This window comes from Mytilus galloprovincialis, chromosome 7, assembly GCF_965363235.1.
Source record: "Mytilus galloprovincialis chromosome 7, xbMytGall1.hap1.1, whole genome shotgun sequence".
Classification (NCBI taxonomy): Eukaryota; Metazoa; Mollusca; class Bivalvia; order Mytilida; family Mytilidae; genus Mytilus; species Mytilus galloprovincialis.
In genome coordinates this window covers 16511535-16532079 of record NC_134844.1, presented here as the reverse complement: position 1 = coordinate 16532079, position 20545 = coordinate 16511535, and the positions used below count along the sequence as shown (strand labels likewise).

The following is a 20545-nucleotide window of genomic DNA, read 5'->3' as shown; positions in this document are numbered from 1 at the left end:
TGATGAAGGTTAATTAAAATAAGCCCAGCACACCTAATTTGTGAACTGTTTTCTTTTAATTTCAAAAGAGAAAGCTAATAGACAAATTTAAGCAAAAAACAAAAAAAAAGGAAATCCATTTAATATGGCAAACCAAACACAACCAGTTGACATAATGAACATGTTTTTGAGTGCTCAAACTGCACTATAACATTAGACACAAAAACATCTTATATAATGCTGGATTACACAAAAGTGTTTAAATCATCTGCTCTTCTCTGGTGTTTAAAAATTGTACAGATTTGGTGTCACAATATCTCAGTAACATGGGTTAGAATTCCGGCATGGGAAGAACAAAAAAATTGCGAAAGCAAACTTACAGATCTTACATTTTTGGGTTGATGTTTTGACGACTTGCATGTACATGTACAATATATACAAAAAGTTAGCTGCTATTGAGACAAAGGCAAAAATCATAGTGCAACAAATAAAATTGAGAAAGGAAATGGTGAATATGTCAAAGCGACAACCACCCGACCATAGAGCAAACAACAGCCGAAGGCAACCAATGGGTCTTCAATGTAGCGAGAATTCCCGCACCCGTAGGTGTCCTTCAGCTGGCCCCTAAAATATGCATAATAGTACAGTGATAATGGATGTCATACTAAACTCCGAATTATACACAAGAAACTAAAATTTAAAATCATACAAGACTAACAAAGGCCAGAGGCTCCTGACTTGGAACAGGCACAAAATTGCGGCGGGGTTAAACATGTTTATGAGATCTCAACCCTCCCCCTATACCTCTAGCCAATGTAGAAAAGTAAAAGAATAACAATACACACATTAAAATTCAGTTCAAGAGAAGTCCGAGTCCGATGTCAAAAGATGTAACAAAAGAAAATAAATAAAATGACAATAATACATAAGACTACTAGCAGTTAACTGACATGCCAGCTCCAGACCTCAATTAAACTGAGTAAACATGTTTATTACAGATATAATAACAATAAACTAAAATAACACTTACCACTACTAAATGATTAGGAACTTTCAGGAACTAATTGCAGCTACTGTCCAGGTTATGTTTAACAAATTTTCAGCTCCAACTGATCTGTTCAGTGAAGAGTTTTTATCATTTAAATAAAATGTGAACACATTCTAATCTTTTGGCAGACGTGAATATTCTCATGTGGCATTTATACCTATATGCAAGGGTACCTATATCTGGTGGTGATGATACACAGTGATAATTAACCATTTTTTTCTTCTTTTTGTTTAATTTTGAAAAAAAAATGGAATTTAAACTTTTTTCAGCATTTTGGAAAAAAATAATTTTGTAAATTTTTCATGTTTTTTTCATTTATTTTATAAGAATTAAATTTTAAAAGAATTTTTTTTTTAAATATTTTTTTTTTTTTTTTTTTTTTTTTTTTTTTAATTTTTGAAAAATTTGATTTTTTTGAAATATTTTGCATTTATAAATTTTTTAAACTTTAAAAAAGTTAATTTTAGTTGCCTTCGTCCATGCAAGCATGGACTAAGTTAGCCTTGGTTGCCTTCGTCCATGCATGCATGGACTAAGTCTGTTGTGTTAGTCCATGCAAGCATGGACTAAGTTAGGGTTAGTTGCCTTAGTGCATGCATGCATGGACTAAGTCTGTTGTGTTAGTCCATGCATGCATGGACTAAGTTAACGTTATTTACCTTCGTCCATGCATGCATGGAGTAAGCTTAGTTTCTAAGTTTTCATGTTTACAAATCATGAAAAGGTTTAGCCATACTATCAATTTTTGCAATTTATTTCCTAAGGTAAGTTATAATGCACAATATGTATGTAAAACATAATTAATAGGTTGAATATGAAAAAAAAACAACTAAACAGAAAAAAAAGGTAATTACATCAAATTAAAAAATAATTGAACTAACACCATGAAATTAAGAGGTAAGAAGAAATGGAGGTTTTCTAGAATTGATGTTGATTTCCAGTTTTATTTAATACCTTGTTATTATATAACCAGACATTTGTAACACAAAATGTAGACAAATCCGAATAGGTTTAAACCTGAACGCCAAGTGACGTCATATTTGAAATTGTAAAAAAGGACAAAAAAATGACGTCATATAAATTTGTAAAACAGATCATCAAAAAATGAACAATGACGTCACATTTGAATGAATAAGATAGAATTAGGATTGATTTAAGATTATATTTGAACTTAATACTGATATTGCATTTAATAACAATGCACATATTAATACTTATTAATAGAAAACTAAGGTAGCAATTAACTATATTATAAAGCTATGTCCGGTTTGTTTTGAATCTAACTTCAAACGTAAAATATCGTACTGATTACGTTGAACAAAATGAAATCTAATGAATGAATGCGGTGATAAATTTGTTTTAAACCATAACACATGAATATAATAGAAAAGACGTCAACACATTTGACAAAATCCGATGAAAATTACAAATATAACATTAAACATTTAAACTAAATACATGAATTTGGGATAGACAAGTACCGTAACACGTCTTATAGTAATGCGAATTCACACTCAGCAAAACAGTCACAATCGGGAATAAGTCACGTTCGGTAATTAAAAGATTAGACGACATAATGAGCAACCACAATCTACCATGTGGTAAAAATGTCCTTAGTTAGTTTGGTGAAAGACACATCGTATGGATCCACCAATTCGTGATGGTGTCCATAAAATTTACGGAGTGTCAATTTTAATCTCTCCTCCTCATAACTTTGTTGCAGCAGTTTCTGCGTAAGGAGCACACTCCTGTATATGAAGTCCGTATAGTGTGAACAAACACGAGAATAACGTATCAATTGTGATATGTAAACACCATACGAAGGGGCAGAGGTTATGTTACTGCTGAGAAATGGGAAATTGATAATTGGGAAGTTGAAATCGCCCCGTCTATCATATATTTTCGTGTGAAGTCGTCCATCTACGTCAATATTGAGGAAAAGATAACAGTGTAAGTAATAATTAAGTTTTGTTTCTGTTTTTTTAGTGGGAGATATTATGGAAATAATTGTGCAAATCGTGATACAAGCATGAAATTTGGTATAAAGGTTGACTAAACGATACTTAAAAAAAATCAGCTGCTGGACCTAAAAAAATTTCCATTTTCTCAAGATGGCCACCGCTCATTTGGCAAATGGCGTCATATACAATAGGCTAGATTTCGAAAATCTGTTGAAAGCTGTGTTATAGGTACATTCCAAATTCAGTTTTGATAAACATTAAAATTACAGTTCCTAAAATACGACAAAACAATACATAAATGACGAAAAAGTGACTTCCGGTTCCAAAATGGCGGTAAAAACGTTGAAAATGGCTACATTTCGTAAATCATTTGAAAGCTGTGTTTTAGGTATAATCCAAAGTAAGTTACAGTTCCGAAAGTACAATGAAGCAATACATAATTGACGAAAAATTGACCTCCGGTTCCAAACTGGTTGCAAAAACGTTGAAAATGGATACGTTTCGTAAATCCTTTGAAAGCTGTGTTGTAGGTAAAATCCAATGTAAATTTTAATAAAACGTAGGTTACTGTTCCTAAAGTACGATAAAACAATACATACATGACGAAAAGGTGACTTCCGGTTCCAAATTGTCGGCAAAAAAGTAGAAAACTTCATTTTTTTTATTTTTTTCATTTTCTTCTAATTTACAAAAGATATCACTTACTTTGTTAAGTTCAAAAAGCTAGTTTGGTTACGAAAGACAGGTTGCATTTTTGATAATTATCTGACAGTTGCCAATACACAAACGCGTACATATAAGGCAAGAACGGTAGCGTTTACAGTTATCAACCGCTAGATTTTTTGCATCCGCATTTCAAAAGTTCCTGAATTTGAGGGTGCAACAGCAGCCAAAGAAAGTCCATTTTGGTTCCTTACTGTCATTGTTATTTTTCATTCAAACCCAGTGTTCATGACTTGGTAAGTGAACCTGTTGAATGCATAAATCCGGTTGAGTCCACCTTGATATGCTTCTCTTTTGATGGTTTCCGGAAGAGAACATCTGGTAGGCGGAATAGCATCATAAGTGCGCTGATTCCTGACAAATGATCTAAATCGTGCCTTGCAAGCAGAAAATGTTGACGTTGCCGTACATAATGCAAGCAAATGCTTCTATGATGTCCATGTCTGTGTCTTCATTCAAAATTAAAGCGAGCAAAATTATCCGTTACGACTGGAAATACTTTCCATGTCTGACCTCTTCACTTTCCCACCAAATGCTGACACAGTGTCACATTCACAGAATGCATGGAAGAAAAGAAAAGCAGCTGCACGAGTATCAAACACATTTGATATGTCATAAACATGAAGCCATCGAAAGTCTGTATTCCATCAAAAACCTATTAACAATTTGCCCATACCTAATACTGCGAGAGCTGCAATCCCTAATACTACAAAAATCTGTGTCAGTACTACTTAAATTTATTTTTTATCAACCATTTTCAGCAGCAAGCTTATCATGGACAAACATACGTTTATATAATTGCCCGTGGTTATAAAGAGATAGCTCGGAAGTATCCGTATTGAAATTGCAAAGAATATCTCACTTTCAGGAAGATAAGCATTTTTATTAGTCTCTAAAGAAGCAATTCTGTCGGCTAGAAACTTAAACCATTTCGTTTTGTTGTCATCTTCATAGAGACTACCCCAAACCATTGGCGTTCTACCGGAACCAACAACTTTCCGTTTAGCACCAGCATCTGGTCTTTTCTCGGTCCAGCCTTTAAATTATTAATTTAGTAAACATCAAATACAATGTCTACTCATAGAAACTTATCGGTGCAAGATATTATGTAAGGCACTACGGCATCATTTTCATCATGTGCAATATCATCAAACATATTTGTTTATGATGGGCCTGGAATGGACCATTGCTGGCCAACCAACGATAAATGCGTCAGAACTTAGATCAGTTAATGATAGATCGCACAATGTTTCAAGCATACAAATTTGCTGCGATCTAATAAAACTGTTAAAAGTGACATCCTTAGACAAAGACAGGGGAGTAATTTGGTTTTCGTGGATAAAGAAATCTTCCAAGTCAAACTGTCTACTTTGACAAGAAATGAAAAGTCTAGAAAAAAGATCGCAATCACTTTTCATGTTCTTCAGCTTTGTTTTTTAACAAAGACATTTCCAGTTTCATTTTACGGCTTTAATAAAAAAAATATCGGTTTGGTTTTAAAAAGCATATTCTCCGTCATTTTGCTTTAGCTTCAAGGATCTTTGTATCGTTTGGAGCTAATATCTCGGAGCTTACATACATATCTCACCGGCCTCCGAGTCAACAGTTTCCTTAATTAGTTATCAAAAGTACCAGGATTATAATTTTATACGCCAGACGCGCGTTTCGTCTACATAAGACTCACAAAAGTGTCAATTTTGTACAAATCTGACGACTGTTCTAGAATAAGAAAAAATGGATTTCCAAACTAGTTCATCACTTTAGAAAGCCTTTGATACTTTTCAAAGAAATCTATTTTGTGTTTCGTAGAGTCTTCATAATTTCGTTATCTATTTCAAAATGACTCAAACCAGTAGATCTTTCAAATTCATCTATCAGTCTACTGACTTCCATCCATCCATCGTCTAAAAGCGATCTTCGCTGGTACCAAATAAAGTCATCATAGATACCAGGACTAAATTTTATATATACGCCAGACGCGCGTTTCGTCTACAAAAGACTCACCAGTGACGCTCGAATCCAAAAATTTAAAAAGGCCAAATAAAGTACGAAGTTGAAGAGCATTAAAGACCATCGGCCCTTCACAATTGCATTATTCTGTTTTTGTGCCTGATCAATTGTGATATAAGAAAACAACTTGCTGGTCTTACGTACCGTGAACTTACCATTTTCAAATTCCATTGCCACCTTGTGGGTGATGTTCGTTTGAAGGGAAGCCATATCTCGGAGATGGATCAGTTACCATAGAGAATAATTAATACAATCTGGACCAAAACAATACGGTATCCTGCTTGATATGCACCTATTGTGAGGTACGATATCTGACTCATAAAATGAGCGTACGACCGAAGACACAAGCAGTTCTTATAGATTTATAATTGAACGCCAAAAATAAACTGGGGTCGAGATGACTCTCTTTCCTTACACCAGTCTTTCAAATAATCGAACGACTCATGAGCTATATTTTCTGCGTTAATGATTCGCACAAGACACACGCAGTTAACTGGTGCGCCTGTCTAGTCCTAGGTTCATTTGAATATACATGAAAGTAACATGACGTTTTATGTGTTGCAATTTCGGCTTCAGTGAGGGCACAAGTCCATCCACCTTCATGCAATATATCACCATTGTTTTCAAAACAAGCCATTTCAATGTATTATCAACAAAACATAACGAAAAACTTATCTTCTCCGTACAAATCTGGCCATTCCAACTGAATTTGCTTAGCCAATACCAAAAGTGTGTGATCTGTAGCTATAATTGTATCTGGCTGGGATTTTGAAAGTTAACCACTTTTTTCACCTTATCAATCGAATGCTTGATCTATTCATCTGGATGGGCGTGTTTTCTAACAGTGGCAGCATAGAATTACACTTACTTGAATAGAAGAGCATATATTTTCAAAGGAATTAAATGACGACCAAAATATGTTTACGAAATTCAAATCCTCGTATGTAAGATGAACTTCGATTTACATCATTTCGCTCTCGAAGTGGGTGCAAATCACTCTGTGAGACTATAAATAGTTTGCGCATGCGCAAAATTGATTAATGCATTTGTTGCATAACCTTAAAAATGTTATCAAACCGATTCATAATATCATTAAAAATCCAAAAGCACCAAGTAAATAGTAAATAGTTCAAATGTTAATGTGTGAATTTTGTTACATTTGTGCGCATGCGCAAACCCTGGAAAGTCAATTATTTTATTATATTAAATACGTTACATGCAAAGAATGTAGCCACCAAACATGATAATATTTTTCACTTAAAGAAGGTCAAAGAAAAAGTTTTCCAGAAAAATAAGTATTTGCGAAATGGAAAAACAACCATTTTGGAAAAAGGCCGTTTCCATCTTGTATCATTATTTGCACAATTCTCTCGATTTTGATTGCTAATATCTTCCTGTATTGTTTCAATTTTTGTTATGCTATGACTTTTTACAGCTTAACATTCGGTATGTAATCTGCTCATTGTTGCTCATTGTTGAAAGAAGTTTGCGCGGAAAGTTGTCGCATTACTATTATGACACATCTTATCGTTAAGCTAAAAAAAACATGTGCTGATTTGGTTTCTATTAAACACTGGAAAACTGAAACAATCCTATTTTTTTTAATACACAAAAAAATGAACGTTTTATTGTATTTAAGTGATAACATAGAAAGTTTTTCCTATCAATGCGTTGATATGTGCTCAATTTCTTTTGTATCTTAATCAGACTTCCTTTTTTTCATTTGTTATAAAATTCGTTATGACGATAATCTTGTAGTGTTGAAAGGAATAAGATACACGTATGGTCATGACGATTTCCGTATACTCATGTTTACTAACAGACTGAACCAAACAAGTATTTAGACCATATAGATATTTTTTCGGATTATTTCGCAGAAACACACAGCGTATGATCCGAACCAAATAGTTTTATTGTATTTGAGTGATTACGAACACAGTTTAAACCCTTTGTCTTTGACATATTGTTCGAATCTTGGTGAATATGTTACTTTGTCTTTGCTAGAGTCAATTACAAACACTTTAATGTTATCCTGTGGAATGTTTTATATTTGAAGTCAAACAACAGGCGTTTGGGACATGAGCCTTTCCCCTCCCCCTCCCCAATGGTTAAATAAGTTTTTATATTTATTTCTTCTTGTTTTCATTTAATTCTTATATGAATAGAGAGGAAACTGCTATTGTTCAATCGTATGACATGAAGCATAAACGCATTAAATTGGAACATTTGATAAATGTTTATTTTCTAAAAACACATTTAAACGCCAAAATAAAGAGGAAAAAGAGAATACAATGCGCCAAGTATTTGTGAGGTTCATGTGGATATCACGCAGAACATACGGACCATACGCGTATGGTCGGAATATATGAGTATTTGCGTATGTGATCTTTACCATACGCGTATGGTCAAACTATTGATATGGTCCAGACCATATACACAAATGAAGTACGCTTTACTCACCAAATATCCAAAAGGAATTGTCTCTCCTTCTCCTCTAATATGCTGATCAACACCCCATATTGCCCAAACTAGATGTACAGCTAACTCGCATATTTCAGTTTCATGAAACAATCTGTCTTCGTCGGCCTGTGTTGGATTTTCCGTATTTGATCTTGCCATCAAGTATGCTCTACAAATCTGTTTCTGGTATGGAACAGACGGAGAAAGATTATTCCAGAATTATATACAATTTGGCATCAAGTTTGAATTTCAAATTTGTTGATACAGTCTTATTTGTGGTGTATATCAGTTACGTCGATTTCATGGGTATTGGTAGCCACGAACATAAAAGCTCAACATAGTTTTAGATAACATGGTCTTGTATATAGGCCTCGACAATTAAACGAAATCCAAAATCACCAAAGACACACATTTCCTAATTGACTTTCGAATATCAATGTCCTTTTGTTCATATCTTCCACGGAGCAAACATTTTTGTTTCGTCAATTTTAAATGGAAATCTATTGATATTGAGTATGCTATCATAACTTTAATTTGGTATCATTTTACTATTTTTTTTACAAAACAGAAGATATACATACATTACGAAATTTAAACTGTATTTAACTTGATCTTACCTCCTATACATTTCTAGGAATGTGATTGGTTAAAAGCGTCCGCGTGAAGACCGTGTATATTTGATATTAGGTTAGTAGGGAGGTGGGGCTTATTTCATGCACGGTTAGTAGTAGAGTTACGTCCCTTTATATTCCATATTAGTTAGTAAGGAGGCGGGACTTATTACATACACGGCTAGCAGTGGTGATACGTCCCTTTATAAAAAACAAATCGGTACTGAGAAAAAAACTTAAAGGTTTCAACAGACGAAGAAATTGATGATTAAGATTGAAATAAATTCGTTAAACACATTTAAACCTTACAAGTTGTTATCGTTGGCAATTGTTTTTGTAGGATCAATGGAAGTAGTTTCTTAATGCTAACAGTATTGAAGACTGAATTGCTCATTTTTATAGGTCACTGGTCTAAATTTCACACGTTAAGATAGTCTGTAAGATAAATTCGTTACATAGTGTGCTCTTGATGTAATACGGTATATATGGGGTCAGTAAATTCCATATTGGGATTCGAGCTATGCTCTCACTCCATATGGAATTTACTGACCCCATATATACCGTATTAGGTCACTAGCACACTAATTAACTAATAGTATTCTCGATCGCCTGAAACTTATAGCATATACCTATGTGGTTTTCAAAACGAATGAAACAGAAATTAAACAGATTTTAGGTCTACCTAAATATACACAATTGCAAACACCTAAAACCATACCAATATTTATTTTTATAAATATCAAAACGAAGTTCAGCATACATAAATATGATTTTGTCATATTTATCAAATCTGAATTCACCCTTTTTATCAGTTGGAAGAGATGGTCATTAGATGCTGTTGACAAAAGACAATATCTACTTTCTTTAACGAAAATGATAGATTTATTATTCTGAAATCATGCTTTTAACGTATTATACTTTGTCTCCTGGTAAGTATACTCTATTAACACTCGACGAAGAAAGTAGCCCCTGGCAAGGCAAATTATTTTTTCAAGGCACATATGATTACCATAGTGTTAATACATAAAAGCAACAGAAGTATACCGCTGTTCAAAAGTCATAAATCGATTGAGAGAAAACAAATCTGTGTAATATATATTACAAAATCAGTGCTTTCATACTGTTTTCTATTAACATAAAATCGACATAATATACACATTAAGACATGAGTGATCAGATATGTGTATAGAGATCAAAGTAACGAATCAATGTAAAAAGACTTAAACATAGCAGAAACACTGACGAAATTAAGATCCCAAGAGAAAAAAACCCACACAGTTCACATAATTATGAACACAGAACTGACGATGATGCAATCATCCTTTAAAAGTGAGTAGCATTGATGTATTGATGAAGGACTCAATTCTGTCTAATGTGTAAGACCAGCGAGTGTAAATATTTCTAAAATTTTAGTAGTAATTAAATCAGTTCTATTACAATAACTGTTTGATAAATTCCCTTCGTCTTACCCCCAAAAAATTAAACACTCAACCTTTGGTACACACAAATTGTATAATAGATTTTTGTATAACCGTAACACGTTACTGAATGTGAAGGTTGGAAATATACAAGCAAAGAAAACTTTCAATTCATTCTTACAATAAATAGTAGCACTTATTCTTCAGACAGAAAATACGTAAATCAGCAAACACAACGACGTTCATCATCAAATTATAATATACCGTTAATGTCATTTCAATGGCACCATCACTGATTCAATGTTTCATTATATAACAGATACCACACTCGTCTCATTATCATTTATAACATAATCTATTTTATATTGATACGATAATGATATAAAGTGACTGCGAATAATGAACAAAGCATAACAGAAGCACTCACTCGGGTCTCTGGAATAGGATAGTCCGTATCCTTGAGAAGAAACCATGGTTTTGTTCTTACAGCCCGGTATTCAATACAGCATTCAATAAACAGCATACTCAAATCGTAGGCTCTACAATCAAATAATTAATATTTTGTATCATCATCATAATAAAAAAAATTGGGACAACAGTGAACAAATTGATCAAAAAAGGTTTAGAACATTAATTAAAAAAAATCGGTTTTTTAAACGATTAAGCGTTCTAAAAAAACAACATTTGGAAATATCTCTATCTATGATTCAAGGAATTCTATTAAGTCTACACTTCTCCTTTAAGGGAAATACATATTTCCGAGTGTGTTCGTGAGAAAAGAATATACAAAGTACGGTCATTTCGATCGGACTGCTGGGGATTGGACTGCAATGCTAAGATTTGACAGATATCTCATTTGACAATCCGTCTTTATAGTTATTGTATTTTCAAAATGTCATGTTACGTTAATAAGGTATCTTATAAACACAATAACATATCTTATTAGCTTAGTAAGATATCGTGTTCACTTAATAAGATATTTTGTTCAGATCACTTATCAGATATCGTATAAGCTCTTCGATATATCTTACAAATTAATAAGATATCTTATTAAATAGTATATAAAGATATCTTATTAAGATTGAGATGCCAAAAAAAAAAACCCAACAATAGCGTTTTGTTTAGGGTTAGACTTCAGAAAACCACCTGGTCCGGGACTTCCCGCTGTGTTGAAGGCTCATTGGTAGGCTTGGATTGGAATGCGCTCTTTAGTCGGTTTGTTGTCTCTTTGACAAAGTCCCCATTTCCATTCTAAATTTTATTATTTGCTGTGCATATTGTGTTTTTGTGTCACGAATTGATATGCTACATCTCAAAATATATATCAATGTATCTGTTATAAGGCTAGTGCACAGATATATATATTTGGAATGAAAGGAATGCCATAATTAACATTTTAATTAGGAAATACAAGTCCCATAATGTATCAGGGTAAAATCAATTTAAAAGAAGAAACGAGATGTTTTAAAACTTTAAAATATGTGTATGGAATACAACAAGCTTGACTTCTACACTGACCATCAAAAGAACAACACTTTCAGACACACAATTAAACTCGTAGTATTTTGAATTTTGGATTGTGTGGGGCATAAGTTCTTTATTTAACACCATGTTAAACAAAGTAAGAGAAGTCTTTTTGACATGTTTTTTTACATTTTTGTTCATCAATAGGAGATTTATGTTGTGTCATAGATCAAACTTATTCGTTCACTGTATTCTTACTTGTTTTCGTTTATATATCTCTTTGATCGAGTTCTAGGCTTGTTTTTCTTATCGTGCTTTCCTTGATAGAGGATTGCTGCTCACAAGGAAGCTATTAATCACAGAGATTTAAATGTTGACGTTGAAATCATCCCTTTATAAATTTTACGGACGCCATCACGAGTTGGTTGCCCGTTATGGAATATCCGTTTCACAGATGATATCGGATATGTTCCTTATGTCGTAACTACAATTCCGTTCCCTTTTCACGAATTTGATTTAGCGAATTAGACTATTTACAGAGTACTATACTCCACATGTTGCACCTTTTGTGTTGCTCATGCCACATGTGGAGCAGGATCTGCTTACCCTTTCGGAGCACCTGAGATCCACCCTAGTTTTTAGTCGGTTTCGTGTTGCTTATTCTTTAGTTTTCTATGTTGTGTCATGTGTACTATTGTTTGTCTGTTTGTCTTTTATATTAGCCATGGCGTTGTCAGTTTATTTTCGATTTATGAGTTTGACTGTCCCTCTGGTATCTTTCGTCCCTATGTTGTAAAAAAATCCGGTAAATAGTATAATTCGGTCAGTCACATTCGTGAAAAAGAAGGGGATTGTAGTTACGACGTAAGGAACATATCCGATATCATCTGTGAAATGGTTATTCAATAACGGTCAACCAACTCGTGATGGCGTCCGTAAAATAACGAGGGTATGATTTTAACTTCATCATTTATAACTCTTCATTTGGAATAAAAGTTACCTGTAATTGTAGGCACTGTATTCGAAATCTATCAATTTCAAACTGGCTAGAAGGCCGGTCTCCTCTTTTTCTGGAAGGTACAGTATATCGCCTTAAATAAAAATACTGTCGTAAGTTTAGATTAGCAATAATAAGAAATATCTAATTTATAAAAGGTGACATAATTATTCAATAACTCGCTTGGTCGTGCCTATGAAGCCTTGAAGACATTGTTAAATTTAGCTATATGTTATACCTTTTCATCAATTAAGAAATTTTAATACAGAATTGATGTTGTTAACAAATATCCTTTTACCAAACAAAAAAGATTTTTTTATTAAACTTTTTTTTTATTATTTAGTATTGAGTTGCAACATGAATGGAGTCATTTTAGTTGCATTCTTATATATCCTAATGTCTCTGGTATTCCGTATTTAAGTTTCAATTTTATTGATGATCATCTACCCTCCCCACTTATTCTAATATCAATTTTGAGTAAAAAATACGCGCACCATTTGACAAAATAGTTGCATTTTTAATTGTATCATAATTATTATATTAGTTTAATTGCTGTTTATGATTAAGTTATAATAACCATAATATCAACAATTGTGTGTGAAAAATATTAGAAAGTAACTATTGATGTATTACCTGCTGTCAACCCATTATGTGAAAATACAACTTCTGACTTTAGATTAGCAGTTGCCTCCCTATAAAAAACCAGAACTTTTTTCAATAAAAATGTAAATATTTAAAAAGGTAATAAAATAATGATTATATTGTTCAGAGCATTCCTTTTTTATCACTACCCGTAATTTAGATAATAGCTTAAACGTAGTTGGTACACCAAAGCAGGAATTAAACAACCAATTTTAAGGATCTACTTCTTATACTTGATTTTCTCTATCCTATTAACATATATACACCTTGGTTTTATTTAATTTGAATATTATAGTCCGATTTTTGCAAATTCAAACATATATCCAAATTGTATTGGTCATCCTGTTTAATTTGAGCAGCTACAGGTTTTAGATTAACTTTGTAAGAAAATCATTCTGATTCAAACATAAAGTTCTCAATAACTGAAAATATCTAGACGCGCGATTTCTTGATTGACAACATATTTGTTACGTTTGATGGACTTGTTTTTCAACAAACTATCGGCATTCCCATGGGCACCAAATGTGCCCCATTTTCTTGCTGACGTGTTCCTTTATTCTTTCGAGGCTGGCTCTATAAAGCACTTCTTAGGAAGATTTGTTTTAGTTCCACTTCCCTCTTTATAGATGGTGTTACCTCACTAAATAATTCACAATTCGGTGACTATACATCTAGTCCATCAACAAAAAAAAATAAAGGGTACAACAGATCAAGTTAAGTCTGCTTCTTATCTTGACTCACATCTAGAAATTGATAATAAGGGTCGGTTGAAAACAAATATTTAAGGTAAACGAGATGAATTGGCTTGCCAGTTATGAACTTTTCATTTTAGGTAACAAAATTCTAGCAGCGCTTGATAATGAGTATACAAATTTCAATAAATATGAAAAACTCGGACTTGTATTTCCTATCCTGATTTCCTTTATAGGGGTTGTTGCTCACAAGGAAACTATCAAACCAAGCGTTGCAAATTGTGAAGTTGAAGTAATTTCTTTTGAAATTCTACGGACGCTATCAAATATCCGTTTCATGGATGATATCTGACATGTTCCTTATGCTGTAACCACAATGTTGTTCTCTTTTCACGAATTAGACTATTTATCGGTTTGTAATAACTTTAGCAACACAACGAATGCAACATATTGAGCAGGATCTGTTTACCCTTTAGGAGCACTTGAGATCACCCCCAGTTTTTGGTGCAGTTCGTATTGCTAAGGTTTAAGTTTTCTATGTTGTGTCTTGTATACTATTGTTTGTCTTTTTTTAGTCAGTTTATTTTCAATCTATGAGTTTGAATGCCCCTCTGATATCTTTATCCTCTCGTTACATAGAAATGTTCTTAAACCCTTCTGATTGATACATTTCTTTTGTTCTGGGAAAACGAAGATGCTCTACTATTTCTTACTTTATAAATTAATATTAAAGTTTGTGATTTAAAAGAGCAATTTTTGGGAAACCATTACAGGTATGTCAATGATATTTGGTATGATGTTTGAATAAGTACTCACACTTTGTCATGGAAATTATAAAGCATCTGCCATGCAGTCATGGTACATAAACTTTAATATGTTCAAATCATTGAACTTTGGCTTAGTTCGTTTGTTAAAGATACCGATTTGGTCAGATTAATTGTATATTTATTATAAACTTGCATTAGTATTTCAATATCCCATTTCCCTTTTAGATTATTTTGCCTGCCTTTCGTAATATTTTATTAACATACTGTATATGTCGAAATTCAGTTCAGTCTTATAGAATATTTTGGTTAACTTCCAATGGTAATTTACCTGTATGCAATGAAATGTTATGTGAATTTTTTTCTATAATACTGGACAGGATAATAACACATCGACAGACATTATACATATCAGCAAGCAACTGATAACAAGGGAACCTAACATCGTCCTTCATGAAAATAAATCAAATGATTGTGATAATTACGTAGAAGACAAAAAGAGTCTAAAATTATGTTGATTACTCTACACTAACAAAATGATCTCCAATATGATGAAATGGTACGACCAATAGAAACAACGTAACTGACAATGATACAGCTATACTTTGAGGTGTTGTTAGAAAACGAACAAACCGAATTGTATTATATAATGGTTTTGACAATAAACCATACGAACTAGTACGTAGTGCCGTGAGAACGTATTCAGAACAGAAAGGTGTTCATATAGCGTTCACAAAACTGTTGAAAAAGCGAGAAAGTTGGCGTAAATCTACTTACATAATACGTTTGAATATAAATGAAGATGAATTTTTAAATAAAATTGAAATAGAAAATTAGTTCTGGCCAAAAGGAATATACTGGAGGGATAATGTTCCCTACAACTCAAATACAAACAAATACCAAACAGACTCACAATAGAACTAATGACACTATATTATTTATACTTTTTTTTAATACTTTTTGTAATTACTTATATGTTGCGGGTTTTCGACATGGAATATGAGAAGTGCAATAAAATAAAATTGAGAATGGAAATGGGAAACTAAAAGTAAAAATAATACAAGACTAACAAAGTAAAGGCCATGAATGGTAGTTATGTCCTGCACCATTATTACAGGGCATATTTGGTCCTAAATATACTTTTAGAAGTAAAAGATCATTATTAGATTATACGTGTGTACCTGAGTATTTGTCAAATGATATTTTGTCAAATTGTCCGTATGAAGTTTCTGATCATTATCCAGTCTTTGTACAGAAGAATATTGATCTGCTAAGTAGGACGTCAAATGCATGCACCATAAATAAAAAGACATTGAAATGGTCAAACGCAGATGATTTTGAACTCAAGATGTATCAATCCAAAATCGACAAACTTTTAAACTTTGCGACAAACTCTGATAATTTATCAAAAGGCGACGTTGAGAGATTCTCCTCTCTACTAATAAACGCTCTTCATATGGCGGCAAATTCTTGTATTCTAGTTGGAACATTCCAACCGAACTTAAAACCTTATTAGAAAAAAAACAAAATCTTAATGGAAGTCATTTTGAGCAATGAACGTAAATGGATAAACGAAAATAAAACAAGGGAAAAACTGATCTCAGCTATATTGATTTATAAAAAACTCCGATAATTTGGTAAGCGAAACGAATCGCTGAAAAGCTTTGTCAGGAGGAATAATTCTGGGTTATAAACAGAAATGGATATTGGTGAATTTTATCAACGAGTACGCCGTATGCTAAAAAGGGGTCAATCAACTACAAAGATGTCATACAATGGTATTGAAGCTACAAACGATAGTAGTATACTTGAATTATGGTGTGAACATTTCTTCGATCTATACTCTAAGCAACCAACTAAATGTTTCAATGAAATTATTTCAATGAAGTTTCGTCAAAAGTGCAAACATACTTTGAAAAAAGTGATAAAGCATCTATTCCAGAACCTGAAAAAAAAGTTATCTTGGAAGAAATGCGTGAACAAATACATACTCTTACGTGTGGAAAAGCACCGGAACCGGAGCGTATTACTAACGAACATGTACTTTATGGCGGTGATCAAGTGATCAAATGTTAACTTTGTTTAAACTTTTAATATGATCTTGAAAACTGAATATCTACCTGTTTCTTTTCGATATTGTATTAATATTCCACTGTATGAAGGAAGTAACAAAGATAAAATATTTAGAAAAGATATTTTTGTCTCGTATTCAAAAGCTTTTGGAATATATAAACAATGTTGTACCTCATGGCTAACAAATTGGTTTTGTAAAGGAACATGGATCAATTCCTGCTATTTATACATTGAAAGAGTCAATTAGGTACTATATTGAACATTGCTCCTATGTGTTTTCAATATTCTTAGATAACGAAAATGCCTTTGATCGTATTTGGCAAGACGGACCTTTGTTTAAATTATGGAATGTAGGAATTACCGATAAAATCGAGAAATAATACATATGTCATATAAGACAGCAATTACACATGTACAATATAACCGTTTAAATAGTCAGGTGTTTAAAATAAAGCAAGGTGTAGGTCAAAGTCGAGTTGTGTCAGCTTGGCTAATTGCTTTAATTATCAACGATTTAATAAGTCAACTTTTAGAAATAAACTGTGGGCTGATGATTTGACACATACATATACCTACTATTCTACTAGCGGACAACACCCCTTTATTAAGTGGCACACAATCTGGTTTACAAAAAATGTTGAATGCTATTAATGGATATGCATATACATGGCGGTTGAAATACAACGCAACTAAGAGCACTCACCTTCTGTTTAAACCATCAAAATATACTATAAAACATAATGAGTCAAAGCATGTGTTTTGTTTGGGTGAAACAGAGGTTCATATGAAGCAAAGTATTATTTATGCTGGAACCTTTGATTGATTGTTATATGAAATCATACGATCGTACAGAAAATGCGTGCAAAAAGATGCACATAAATGTAAATTCTCTATACAGTATAAGACTTTTTCGGAGTGGCTTGAATTCAATTACAAATACTTTTATTTGGAAACGTATTGTGTTACCAACTGAACTTTACTTGAGTGAGCTTTGGGGACATTTAATCTTTGCTGAAACTAAATTGTTAGAGCAAACACACCGATACTTGTACGATTTGTATCAAATCTAGATAAACGGTCGCCAACTGAATCTTGTACAAGTACTGTCGGACTATGGTCTATACAAGGACTAATCGATAAATTCAAATTATTGCTCCTCGGACGGTTGTTTAGAGCTAAGTTCAATACAACTCATAAACACGTATTTACTCTACGTCTCAGTCATTGATTGCTTGGCGAATCCGATAAACGTCCAATAACATATGAAATAATAAAAACTCTGATTAAATATGACATGCATTCCTTTCTTTAGAGCTATATGGGGGCTTTATATATCCCGGATAAAAATCTATGGTCCAAAATTGTGAATGAATCAATTGAAATCAGAGAGGAAAATATTTCGAAAAAATCTATAAAGTGTCTACAAGAACTTTGTTGTTACTAAGAAATTCAAACAGATTCTTTCTCAATTTTAAGATTTTTATTTCACAGACTTTTATGTCTTGCCATTGACTATCCGCATTTGAATTATAAACTATTAGTCATGTTGAAACTTAGCTCAATAGCAATTAAGGATGTTTTCTTGATGTTTTACAAGTCTAAAAATCTGTACGCGTTTTTCAACAAAACGATAGCGAATTAATCGTAGTCATACTTTGTGGCATTACAGATTTTATGCAATCTGTGTAACTCTGACAACTGGAGAAACATGATGTGCTGCTTAGCAGATCATATATTTCATCTGTACGGTAAATTTAAAGGCAAATTATCTGAACATAGGTTCAGTTTTGGTCACTAAAATATTTGAATCAAATAAATGTAGCATATAGACATATTGGCACTCATATCACATCTTCCTTTATTTATACATATATATGTAAAATGTATTTGTTTTTCTGTGTGTGCGTTAATTGTAGTTTGTAATTGTATGTTGTTCATTTCTTGTTATTAGTATATTAGTACTTGTGTTTGAAAATGTAAATCTTTAGTATGATGGAGCAATTAATCAATCGATCAGTCCTTGAGTGTTTCCTATTGTTTTTGGATTGATGTTTTGTACACATTTTTTAGGCATTTTTTTCTAAAGGTTCATCTGTAGTTTTCCAATGTTGTTCCGGATTCTGATTATTGTTATCTGTGTAGTACTTTATATAATTGATTGTTTAATATTTTTCATTTTCCAAAAGATGTTGTATCTCCCATGTCTCTTTCTTCTCTGTTGTTTGTTTAAATCCCTCATTGTGTATTTCTTATATTTCTAATGTTTAGCCTACTAAAGATTAAACTTACATTACATCCCTTAGGTTCTGTCCAAATTTAAATGAATTAATTTTCTCGACAGTTTTATCCGTTATATCAGCGGTTAACAGCCATCTAAAAATAAGTAAATCGCAAAGTTGGCATCATTCAATTTAACGAATTCAAGATTACAAAAGGTCGAGGCTTCTTTAATTTACTATCAATTAATTAAAAATCAAAGACAATTACCCAGTTAAAGACTCTTTAAATATTTTTATTTATTATTTTTACTGTAAATCTGTTTTTTTTTGTTATATCTACTTTACGTGAGTCTGCATTTATGTATGCCGTCATACGACAAAATTATTTTTATGTCTACCTGTGCGAATTTCAAACGCGCAATTTTACACCAGTAATGAAAACCTTCTTTCATTTATGGGTAGACTTTACATAGATAAATTCAGCCGTATAGGAAAAGCAAAATGAGAATGTTGAATTTGATGTATGCCTTTTTGTGCTTCTTTGTTACATTTGTTGTTTATGTAGTGATATTAAAATGATAACACAGTATTGACTGTTGTACCCCTATTTTTGACATTTTTACTCTTTGAGTATGTTTGTTTTGTTCATGCATCGTTGACAATGTAATGGAATTTGATGCGACTGTCATACAAGTGAGAGGTTTAGCTAGCTATAAAACCAGGTTCAATCCACCATTTTCTACATTAGAAAATGCCTGTACCAAGTCAGGAATATGACAGTTGTTATCCATTCGTTTGATGTGCTTGGACTTTTGATTTTGCCTTTCGATTTTTGATTTTCCCTTTTGAATTTTCCTCGGAGTTCAGTATTTTTGTGTTTTTACTTTTTAAGCTTTATGCAATAGAAATTTGAGAAGATTTGAAACTATTGGAGATTTTGATGCTAAGATTTCTATGATATATTTGAATCTTAGATTTTATACAAATATATATATCAGGCTTACAAGGTATTTGCCAAAAATACCGGTTTGGAGGTAAAACGAATTCCAGAGCCGTTGGTGATATTTGCGCAGTTAAATTGCATAGGCCTTTTAATCATTTATGAAAATGTTTTGGTGTACATACAGTCACTGATCATATAGATATATCTCCTTATTTATGACTTTGACAATGCGTTACCGTTGACTTTTATTTATGACGTCTTTAAAAGTACAGGTTCGCAGATGATTACGTCATTCCCTCCAAATTCAATAAAATGTTTTTTTGTATCCTAAATATTTCGTTTGGAACAGTTTTATGAGTTGCAGTTCAGAAAAAAGAACACTGACTTTGTCTAATTATAATAGAAATAACGCAAGTGTTTATTTTTAGACATCGTATTCCTCATCTGCCATCGTCTTTGCTAGCCAATACCCAGGCACATGGAATCCATTTATGACAAATTCACTTACAGAGAAAATCTCAATACATAGAAATTCGTGAAA

The 20545-nt window shown here is 32.6% G+C and overlaps 1 protein-coding gene and 1 long non-coding RNA gene across 2 annotated transcripts in view; both read right to left on the bottom strand.

Moving 5' to 3' along the window:
- The window catches only part of LOC143082420 (uncharacterized), a 31076-nt gene extending 29963 nt beyond the window's left edge, over window positions 1-1113 (bottom strand). The window contains exon 1 of the long non-coding RNA XR_012980388.1: window positions 1010-1113. This is a non-coding gene — a long non-coding RNA (uncharacterized LOC143082420). The remainder of the gene's footprint in view (window positions 1-1009) is intronic.
- The window catches only part of LOC143082421 (choline/ethanolamine kinase-like), a 56136-nt gene extending 36925 nt beyond the window's left edge, over window positions 1-19211 (bottom strand). Inside the window, exons 1-5 of the mRNA XM_076258078.1 lie at window positions 19132-19211; window positions 13305-13363; window positions 12675-12765; window positions 10638-10749; window positions 8182-8364 (exon numbers count right to left, since the gene is read on the bottom strand). Coding sequence (XP_076114193.1) covers window positions 8182-8364; window positions 10638-10749; window positions 12675-12765; window positions 13305-13363; window positions 19132-19133 — 447 coding nt within the window. The 5' untranslated portion in view covers window positions 19134-19211. The remainder of the gene's footprint in view (window positions 1-8181; window positions 8365-10637; window positions 10750-12674; window positions 12766-13304; window positions 13364-19131) is intronic.
- Between the last annotated feature and the right edge of the window lie 1334 nt (window positions 19212-20545).